Source organism: Solanum lycopersicum, chromosome 3 (genome assembly GCF_036512215.1).
Source record: "Solanum lycopersicum chromosome 3, SLM_r2.1".
Classification (NCBI taxonomy): Eukaryota; Viridiplantae; Streptophyta; class Magnoliopsida; order Solanales; family Solanaceae; genus Solanum; species Solanum lycopersicum.
Genome location: NC_090802.1, coordinates 1,188,244 through 1,199,750, shown reverse-complemented (window position 1 = coordinate 1,199,750; position 11,507 = coordinate 1,188,244). Strand labels below are relative to the sequence as shown.

Genomic DNA, 11,507 nt, shown 5'->3' with positions numbered 1-11,507 from the left:
TGTTTCATCCAATTAAGGATAACAGCCGCTAGCTAGCGCCTTCCTTATACTAATAGAAAATGTTGGGCCTTCCCCTTATTTATTAGTATTAGTCAAGTTGCTCGAGGACTTCTACTGGGAATGTTGACAGAGAAGAATTCAATCTCTGTTCCATTCTCAATGGTTGGTTGGTTGGCCAGGATTGGTCAAGTGCGCTGGACCGAATCTGTAACCTTCATTAGCAGATTCATTTTCTGTGCTTTCCCTGATCAAACTAGAAGTTACCAAGGAAGCATGCATAGCACTGAATAGTGAGCCGCGCCCGATTGATTGAGCGTCTTACAGCCCGTCATGCAAGCTAGCAAAGCCAGCGCAGAAGCAGCCCCCGGATCCACATCTCATTTTATTTTTTTAAAATTCTAAAATAAACGTGTAAAATATTTAATTAGTTGGTAGCCATTGAGTGACTCACTAATACACGTGGGAGCGTTTTCATTTTAGTTTCTTTGGCTCTAAAAATCACATGTTTATTTATTTAAAGATAGGATAGTTAAAGTGTTTATTTGTACACTATGAAAATTAGAGGTCAAAATTAAAATTTATAGCTAAATTTAGAGTTTAATATACGTATTATGCTTATTTAAAAAGTATAAAAAATGTTGTTATTTTCCACTGACAATTTAGAAACAACTCTAATTTATATGTATAATCAAATATATCTCTAATTTTCAGATAAGTACTAATTTATTGCTTAGAAAATAAAATATGTAATATTTTTTAAATTTTACAATTTTCATGATTAAACATGTCTTTAATCAATGACGGAAGGAGGATTTTCATAAAGAGGGTTTAAAAATATTAATTAAATAAATATTATTCAGAAATAAACGGATCGAATTAAATCGTCGAATCAAGAAGAAAAGAATTTTTAATATTTGACTTTATAATTAGGAATTAAACTAATAAATCCTAAATTCTCAATCAGCATTTTAAATTTTTTTTGTACTAAACATAGTTTTCTGGTTGCATTATTGTTTTTAAAATAATAAATAAATAAATATAAGCTGATACAAGTAGTAAATGTCTATGTCGGGATTTGAACACGCAAGCGAAATACTGAACCCCCAACGCTTGTGTGTTCAAGGGAAAAATAGTGTATATATATACACGTAAATCAAAAATTTAATCATATCTATAGTATAATTTTTTGGGGAAGATGAACCACTTCGATCAACGTAAATTCGCCCTTGCCTTTAATTACTATCTAGACATTTGAATGACATTTTCTTCGATCAACGCAATTCACCCATGCCTTTAATTACTATTAAGACATTTGAATGACATTTTCTTCCATCCTAATATTTTCATCATGTAGCTATTATTTCATAATCCTTTCAAAACATGATTCAATATATTATAAATACGATTTTACTGTGTCACACAAGCTTTTCTTCATTCAAATCTAAATTAAAAACTTCTAATTAAGGATCTAACCTTGAATGCTTTTTCTTTTGCTTTGTTTTAACATAACTATATATTGTTAATACAGTACAAATACTTAGTATGTCAAATAAGTTTTTCTTTATTTAAGTTTAAATTCAAAACTTTAACTAAGAATCTTATCTTCAACGTTATTTTTTTAAAAAGAAACTAAGAATCTTATCTTTGATGTTTTTTTTGTGCTTTTTTAAATAAAATAAAGAGCATTATATTTTATTTTATGTTCTTTTCAAAGACAAAACTCTATTTCTGTGTTATTTCTACTCTCTCTTTGTTTTCCTTTTTTGTGTTATACCCCATTTGGAGAGGAAAAACACTTCACCTAATGAAGAAAGTGACACTTCAATAGATAAGAGGAATACACTACGCACATATTTGGTCCACTTTTGAATGTGCTGAATGAAAGTGACAATCAATTTGAATTTGTTAGGTATATCTCACCTCATGTGCGTAGAAACTTTTGTAAATGTGTCCCTTTTGTTTAGAAAAATGTGCATTTGAATTGAAATAGATATGTATAAATAAATGAAACATTGATAATATCACTTTCGAAATTGCTTAGTTATCCCTTTGTTAAAAGTTGATGTTGGTGTTCAATAAAAACCTTTATGAACAGATAAGATCAACTTCACATATGTAAAGTTTTGTACAAATTTTATCTTTAAAAATAACTGTCCTTGGCAAAAATTTATTCTAGGTAAGTTTGTACAAGTTAATACAAAAATTAGTTTTAATGAAGAAAGGTGATATCTTTCTATTTATGTTTTCTTATATAATACTCTTTTCGTTTCAAACAGAATGACCTAGTTTGACTTAGAACGAAGTTTAAGAAAAGGAATAAGACTTTTTAATCTTATGGTTCTAAATTGAAGTTATGTCAAATGTACCAAAATAACCTTTAATCTTGTGATCTTAAACATGTCACGTGAAAAGTTAAACTGTTACAAAGAAAAGGACAAGGTCATTCTTTTTTAAACAAACTAAAAAGAAAATAAAAACATTCTTTTTGAAATGAAGGGAGTATGATTTTAAAAAAAAATCAAAAGTACTTTTCATTGTTTCCTAATATCTTTGGACAAAAGTTTAAGAAATCCTACTAACAGGATCGAGTCAGGATGTAAATCCCTGAATTGAGGAATAAACCTATAACAATAAATTCTACCTACAATATTCTTTTTATTGTTTTATATAGTCTCGTAACAATCCTGAATTTGTAAAACTTTTGAAATATTTTTAAAAACTTATATCCACCTCAATTCTACACTTTAGAATCAATAAACTTATAATAATAAATTCTGTTGAGACTTAAATTAAAATCTTCATAACATTCTGACAGGAAAAATTTACCCGCACAGGATGTATATATCAAAATAAATTCAATTTTCATTATTATGTGATTTAATAAAGTAAAATACATAACATAATTACAGTAAATTAAAATGAACTATAAATTTAACACGACATGTATATATTAAATTTGTGTAAACATCCGATGCGAATAAATTTTACTCTATATACCGACCCTATTTAGAACATCACACTATGTTATTTGTTGGTTAAAATTAAATTTATTGGATACTTGACTTGTTCATGCTTGTATTCATTACTTATCAAAACTCCAAGACGATAATCCTGTGTCGAGGTATAAAAGAAAGGTCAAAATTTCTTGTAGACCAGTACTGTTATCAATATAAAAATTTGAAAGGCATAATATATTGAACCTTAAACTTGGCTTTAAATTTTAACTTTGACCTCCAACTTTCATAATGCACAAACAAACACTTTCACTATCCAACTTTTAAATAAATAAAAACATGAGTCCTTCATGACATAATATTCGTAGAACACCACGTAGGACAAAAAATGACGTGTAGGATAACACGTAGAACATGTATGTCTACTTGTGCATACCCAAAGTTGAAGGGCTTAAATATGATTTAAAACCAAGTTAAAGTGTATATTTATGTATTATGTCAATTTAAAAACAGCCTTGAATCACAGGGCTTCAAATGAAAGAGATCCATTATTGCCATCTCCACTTCAAACTTCTCTATACAAGCTTTCTTTTTTAACAAAATGTTGCAGTAAGCAGTTGAGCCAATTGAACATGGATACTTTAGTCGATGCATATTGTCGACTAAACGAAAGCATATGGTACATGCTCGTCGGAGCATCTCTAAATCATACCCTAGTGAAGCCAGAATACCGGTTTAAGTGTTGCTGGCAAGGCACTAGCCTTTGCATCATCGCAACGAGACTTGAAACCTTAACATGGGATGCATCCAAATTTCACGTCAAGCAGCTTCCTAAACTATGGAAGGTGTATAAAACCTGCACGGAATGAGCAATACACGTAGAAGCTTTATACCTCATTTTTTTCAAGAGCCACCAGATGACATTTCGATATTTTGAAACCATCCATCATTTATTTCCGAATGATGCATGATGTTCCACGAACTTCCATGAAGGTATGGCAACATTAGACATGGGTTTTCCTAACTCGAGCAGTCCCTTCAGCCATTTAATTTTGTTCACAAGTTCCTCCAAATCCAATATCGCTGCCTCTGTCGTGTCAGAACCAGTTGAATGTAACTGAACTCCATCACTGGTTCTGAACTTCTTCAAAGGACAACTTGAATAGCTAAAGTTTTCAGTTGGCCCAGCAGTGGTTTTTGCTAGATCAACTCCAGTACAAGAACCAGAACCTTTATCTGAAAAAAAGGATTCCTTTGTCGATTCATCTCCAGTATGGGAACTAGAACAAATGTCTGACTGCCTCACTTTCTTCAATGTGTTCACAGCTGCCTCCTTAGGAAGATCTATGATCAGGGGTCGTTCTGCTAAGTCTGTATCATCCGAGGCAGGCGACAAGTTTGCAGTTGAATGAATAGAGAAAGAGAGATCTGATGAATATCCAGTTCTCCCTGTACTCATAGAATGTAATGCTGCAATGAACATGATGAGCATGTCAACTATAAAAATGCAGGATTTTCTTTACAGAAATGATTTTTCTTTCTACAAAGAAAAGAGAGACATCAGAATTAGTTGAAATGCACTGCAGCTGTGATTCAGTGGCACTATACAGGCAAAAGATCACGCTAAAAAGCACCTTATATCAATGATACAGCCGTATCACACGAAAAAGGGATAGTTTGGTGCACTAAGCTCCTGCTATGCGCAGGGTCCCAGGAACAGCTGGACCTCAAGGATCTTTTGTATGCAGCCCTACCTACATTTTTGCAAGAGGTTGTTTCCACAACTCAAACCCGTGACCTCCTGGTCACATGGCAGCAACTTTACCAGTTACGCGAAAGCTCCCCTTCACTAAGAAATGCACATAAAGCAAACAAATGCGCATTTCACTTCTTTATCGTTGACACAACCATGCAGAAAGTTTCTAAGTAGAATACACGAGTGGATGCAAGGGTCATTGATGCCTTTCACGTTTGTGAAAACACAGGACTTCAAGAAGCTGCTAAAATGGCTTAGCAAATGTTTAACTCTCTAAGGGGCTAAAGGAAATTCATAGCGTTCTTTTAGCCATTTCTTTCCCTTGATTCCACTGGAAAATAAGGCACTTAATCAACTATATTTAAACTATGGATAGCAACTGGCATCCCTTTAGAGCATCTCAATTAAGTTCTATCAGAGCAACCACATAATGCATATTGAAGTTATGTCCCAAAATCCACAGTTTTATGAAGTAAACGGCTTCTCCACAAAATATTTTCATTTCTTTTCATAAAAAAGATAAAGTTTTGTGGACAGCCAATGGAAGGACATTATAGTTACCTCGGTTGACAGGTTGAACTAGTTGAGCACATCGACGTACACCATCCTGCAATTGTCGTGAAACAAATTATAGGCAGAAAGAAGCATCAAAAGGGGCAGCTACACCAGAATAAAATTCAGATAGCAAATTTCCAACACTAGACCTGATGGTTAAGATGCATTGACCTTATTCAGATGAAATCTCCTTTGAGGTAAAAGATGCAATTATCAAAAAATTGCAATACAAGAACCAGCATCTTCACTTTTTGGTTTCATTTTTAGATGCTATTTGGGGGGTTTTCTTGGAAGGAGGGTGATGGCTAGTAGATAAGATAAAAAAATCTACAGAAGTACCAAAAAGAAGCCGGAGACGACACGGAAGGAGAAAGAGGAGACAGAAGGATGAAACATGTGATGAGGAAAAACTGAGAAATCCCCAAGACTGGCACAGTTCGAATCTCAGTAGATAATGGGCCACCACGTACCCTTCTACACATTAATACCAAGCTTTTGCTTGTGGCAGACTTAGAAACATGATGTGCCTAACCCATACATCAAGCACCACACTCTTACCAGTAGACCAACAGTGGGGGCCAAATTTTAAAGATTGTCTACCTATTATATTATTTTGTAGGGAAAAAGAAACATAATAAAAGGAAACACATGAAAATGAGCATAGGGAAGAACCTGGGATGTAGGCACAGTCCAACCAAAATCTGGAGACCATTCTAAGGATGGACGCAAATCCTTGAAAGAAACTTCATAAAGTGCACCTTCACCCACAGGAGGTGGTGTCAATGCCAACTATGAAAACACAAGAGTAGAACATTATTGAAAATGAAGTCCTTGGACTAGCAAAGAACAGTCTAGACATTATGCATAAAGATATATCTATGATTATACATACTGATTATATTTGAACTTATACTGGAGAGCTGGTCCTCATCAAGTAATCCTTCTTTGACTACCAAAAAGGCATAGTTTCCTTTTTTTCATTTTCAGTTTTCTTTTTAGGTATCGAGTGTTTACTGAACTTCATGTTCAAAATAAAATCTAAAAGATGACAGCAGCCGAACAGGTAACCAGCCAGTTAATACGGAATGTAAAAGAAATTATTACCTCAGCTTCATTGTTGCCAAGTAACTTTGTCAGATGTCCAGACCAATAACAGCCATTAGCCCACCAATCAACCAAATCACCTGCCTGCCAATTGCCATCAACAACTACTGTAGTTTCAGAAGTTGAACTGAAATTTGATACTTCAGTTTTGACCTTGACTAAAGGATACTGCGGTCGCAGCATTAGTTGTGTTTTCTCCTTAACCTTCCCGACATTATATGGGGGATTTTGATACAGCTTGGTCCAAGTCAGTTCTGTAACAGCAAGGGTTGAAACAATTAACATGCATTTGTAGATACAAATATAGCAAGAGTCTTGTCTGAAAACACATCTCTTTTTTTATCAGTCCAAGTCAGAATTTCATTGATAATACATCCAGTAGATGCTGGAGATTACATCAGTGGGAAACAAAAGAGAGTTTTTCGGTGAACCTTCCTGTATGCATTCTAAGGAGCTAACAAAGTCAAAATATTCATTGAAACTATTTACAGTGTCAAGTTCACTATGACATAAACGGTTCACAAGGCATTAGTTTTTAGCTGAAAATACCTAATTCTCTATTTACTAAACGAGAAAGTATAGATAAAATATTCCATTCACAGTTTAGCTTCCATCCGTCTATACCATTATGCCTATTCTTGGACAAGCTTAACATATTGAACTTGACCACACTATAGCATAAAAGGAAATGAAGCAGGGCTAGGTCTGGATTTCTCTATTTTGATTTTTGTATTATCATGCATAGGCATAGCCAAGATACTGAACCGTTTTAAATGATGAAACCAACACATCAGAGAACATACTTTCATCTGGATAATCGAAGTATTCCAACAGCGCATTCCAATGTCCTTTTCTGCAGCTAATCTTCTGTATCTGGTACAGTAGGAAAGAAATAGTAAATGCATTGTACTCTACTTCTTTATCAGTAAATGACTTTCCTCATCAAAACATACAAGTAACCTCAACAAGGTCTGGAGAACTGACAAAAGTTTTGGTTCCAAATGTAATTACAGCAATAGTGGCTTTCGATAAATAGAGCACTATGTAAAAGATAATGCAGCAGTTAACAAAAGTTTTACCACCTAGAATGCAACAAGAGAGTTGTAAAGAATAAGTTAGAAATATAAAATAATATGGTTGAGAATGTTAAAAAGATATATCATTATGTATTTATACAATTGTCTTATTAACTTGATTAATAATCCAAGTAAAAATAGAACAACAATCCTAATCAATAAACTGCCTAAAGTTCATGTTGTTTCCTTATGCAAAATACTTATTGTTTCCTTATGCAAAATACATATTTATCTAATTTTTAATTACAACTTCCTTGATTATACAGATGTCTAGTCCTAATCTCAGGTACATTCTTCTGTTCAAATTGTTAAGGTCAATAAATGATGCTAACCAGCCCAACCCCAACCCTCCCAAGAAAAAGCCCCACTCTGGTCTGGAATATTCAAAAACTATGCTCCAATTATGCCACGTTACATCTTGCAATTGGACCTTGATGTGCGACAAGAACAATAAATCCAATGTAATCCCACATGTGAGGTTTGGGAAGGGTAAAGTATAAACAGACCTTTACCCCAACCTTGCAAAGGCAGAGAGGTTTCTTGTAGACACGTCGCTCACAGACGATGAAAAAGAGGTAGTAGTAGACATAAATAACAATGAGTTATATAGGATAGAGATAATAAAGGCTAAGGAAATAGATATAATAATAGAAATCCAAGAATAAGATACAAGACTAGTATTAATACTCCGAGAATTGAAAAGAAACATCTTCAACTACCTAGTAACCTTCTGCCCTATTTCTCAACCTACACACCCTCTGATCAAGGGACATGTTCCCAATGAGCTAAAATTGTGTCATGTCTTGCCTAATCCCCTAACCTCAATGCTTCTTTGCCTAATCTCTACACATTCTCAAGCCCACTATAGTCAACCTCTAACATCTACTCTTCACATGTCACTTCCCCGCATCTTGAACTCCATAGGGTCACTTCCACCTTGTCCCAAATATCTTTGTTCCTAATCTAATATTTCCTAACAAATTCACACATCCATTTCAACATCCTCATCTTTACCACTCTCATCTTCCGTACATGGAAGTTGTTGATTGGCTAACAATCTGCCTCATAAAACACCAGTCTAGTTACTTTGTAGAACTTACCTCAAGTCTTGGCAGAACATTCTTATCACGCATAAGAATGCATGCCTCCATTTCATTAATGTGACACCTCATTAATCTCCACATTATCATGGATTACTAACCCAATTACTTCAGCCTCACAACCACATCCACTTCATAAGTCACATTACTAAAATTAAACTCCAAGCATTTAGTTTTGGTCTTGCTCAACTAGAAACCCTTACTCCAATGTTTGTCTCCAAAATTTCAACCTCGCTATAACTCTGTCTCACATCTTGTCAAGTATGCCATCTACAAATAACATGCACCATCACATCACAACTAACATGTGTTACTTTAGTACTTCCATTGATAATGCAAGTAAAAATTAGCTACGAGTGGATCCCTAATGCAACCTCTTCATGATAGGAAAGTGTTTCAAGTTTTCTTCCATACTCTTAACCCAAGTCTCAACATCATCATGTATATTCTTAATCATCGAAGTGTAAGCTAAGGGAACACCTCTAACCTCCAATTATCTCTAATAAACGTCCCTAAAGATTTTGTTAAATGCTTTCTCCAACACCATCTACAAGTCCCTTTTACTTTCCCTTCCTTTCCCTATACCACTGACCTCATTACAACATGAATGACTTTTGTAGTCAATACACAAGGCGTAAAAACAAAGTGATTCCCGAAAATAGACATTTTTCTACACCTTTGCTTCCACTACTCTTATTTATGTCACTGTTTTTCTTATAAAAGGGAATCTTCATGCTCCACCTTTGTTCTTTGGTACAACCTCGTAAACTAACATTCAACATCCTACTAAATCACCCCAAACCTGCTATCCTCGCATCCTTCCAAATTTCCATCAAGACTCCCACCTCTCTTCCCTGGTTCATGTAAGGCATAGCCCCCATTTCACCTCAATCTTAAACGACTTGTTGGGCGCTTTAAATTATCCAACAAAATGTTCATTTTTATTTTCCCTTATTCATTCAAGAATTTATGGAGGTATATATCTCATCGACGTCTAATATACACCTTTTACGCCAGTGCTCACCTTGTCTTTGAAGCACCTCACTTGATCTAAGTCGTGAACCTTACTCTCTCATCTTAACATGTACCACTTTTTATCCCATTTATATCCACAAGTTCTTAATACGAATATCCAAATGTTGCAATATTTGCTGCTAGCTTTGCCTTATTCAACTTCTTACGCTACCCTTATCCATCCTTTAGTCATCCTCATCATTGCTCTCCTCTAGATTCATATACATTTGTTTTTTGAACTTCCACTTTTCCTTGGACCTTTTCATTCAACCACTACCAATTCACCACCAAAGTAACCCTTTTGAGACCTTTAGCACCTCTTTAGTTTCTTCCTTAATGCAATTCAATGTCGTGGACCACATACTGCTTGTGTCCACTCCTCCAGTCTCTTATAGCTAGCGAATCCAACTTCTCGCAAATGTCAAAAGGTTGCGGTCTTTATTGTTGTAACTACTAACTTTGCCTTTTTCAACTTTTTATACCATCTTTATCCATCCTCTAGTCACCCTCGTCATTGCTCTCCTGTAACTTCGTTTTTTGGACTTCCACTTATCCCTGGACTTTTTCATTCCACCACCAATCCACTATGTCCACCAAAGTAACCCTTTGAGATCCTTAGCACCTCTATAGTTTCTTCCCTGATACAGGTCAATGTCGTGAACCACATACTAGTGCCCGCTCCTCTAGTACCTTATAGCCAACGGTTCCAATTTCTTCCAACTCATAAGCATTGTCCTTGGTCAAGGCTCTTAACTTGATCTTAGGTTGACCATACACAACCATTTATCTCAACTTCTTAATCTTCAAATCAATGTTGGATCATGAGATCGAAGTAAAAGAGGATCAGGATAACACAAAAATTATAAGGTAACGGTATTTCACAAAAATCTCATACATTTAAGAGCTAATTACATCATCTCTTGAAAGTTTCCATAAAAAACTATAAAAATCTTGAATTTTCCATTGCTCTCAAAATACACCTCTTAATTATCCAATCCAATGTTAATGATAATTTACTTACTGAGAGAGATGTATCTGAGAAGGGATAGAAGTGTACTCGAGAGGAAATAGATGTCTCCGAGTGTGATAGAGATATATTCGAAACACGATAAAGATGTAACCAAGTGGAGATGGGAATGTATTCCAGATGGGATAGAAATATATCTGAGATGAGATAGGCGAAATATATAATATGCCCTCTAACTTGACTTCATTTCACCTTTATATCCTCCAACTTCAAATGTGCATAAGTAGACAGTTAAACTTGTATAAAGTTGAACAAATAGATAAATGAGTCCTATGTAACATAATACACATAGGATACCATGTAGGGCGCCACATAAGATATGTGTGTGTTTTTGTTCAATTATATACAATTTTAAGTTCTACTTATGCATATTCAAAGTTGAATAACATAAATATAAAATGAGATAAGAGTTAAAAGGCATATCTATGTATTATGCCTTTTTTATATGGTGAAAATTTTAGTGATTTCATTTAATTTTTCCACAAGATAACCATGATCTTATTCTACAAAAATGTAAACTAACAAAATTATTGAACAAATTCATGATTATCTATCCAACATGCACGCATTAAACTACGAGTTTGCAAGCACCAAGCTAACATTAGAATCGAACTTTTAATTTCGTACCTTACATCGAAACCATGCCCCACGAAATCCATTCTCAAAAGATTGTGCTTCAGCGGATTGCCCAACTTTGAAAGGCAATTGATCCTCCTTCCCCATGATATCAGCACTAGATTGAACCTATAATAAGGCTATCTTGCTTCTTAGGGGTATTTTCCAGGTACAACCCGAGTAGTAAGTGGGTGTTTAGCCCTAACAATAAAAATAGATTACTTTATTTGAAATTTTCAAAATTCAAATTGAAATTGAGTATGGTCATATTTTCCCCAAATATATTTAGAGTTTGAATGTACCTTT

General features: G+C 34.4%; 1 protein-coding gene across 3 annotated transcripts; it reads right to left on the bottom strand.

The window, feature by feature from the left end:
* Positions 1 to 3,261: 3,261 nt before the first annotated feature.
* LOC101260698 (uncharacterized) lies at positions 3,262 to 11,507 on the bottom strand. 3 transcript variants are annotated; one of them, XM_004233986.4, is made up of 6 exons: positions 11,214 to 11,507; positions 7,173 to 7,242; positions 6,370 to 6,623; positions 5,938 to 6,054; positions 5,272 to 5,317; positions 3,262 to 4,424 (listed from the first exon to the last, which is right to left on the bottom strand). In XM_004233986.4, the coding sequence occupies exons 1-6, from the start codon at positions 11,307 to 11,309 to the stop codon at positions 3,901 to 3,903; spliced, it is 1,107 nt and encodes a 368-aa protein (XP_004234034.2). In that variant the 5' UTR covers positions 11,310 to 11,507; the 3' UTR covers positions 3,262 to 3,900. The 3 variants fall into 3 exon arrangements, with proteins under 3 accessions (XP_004234034.2, XP_025886134.2, XP_010317403.2); XM_026030349.2 differs by having other exon boundaries at positions 11,219 to 11,389; XM_010319101.4 differs by lacking the exon at positions 5,938 to 6,054 and having other exon boundaries at positions 11,214 to 11,457.

Coding starts and splice junctions, on each gene's coding strand:
- LOC101260698 (XM_004233986.4), bottom strand. CDS start 11,309: ATGGGGAAGGAGGATCAATTGCCTTTCAAAGTTGGGCAATCCGCTGAA. Junction 7,243..11,213: donor GGGCATGGTTTCGATGTAAG/GTACGAAATTAA, acceptor CTACTGTACCAG/ATACAGAAGATTAGCTGCAG. Junction 5,318..5,937: donor GGACTGTGCCTACATCCCAG/GTTCTTCCCTAT, acceptor CGACAATTGCAG/GATGGTGTACGTCGATGTGC.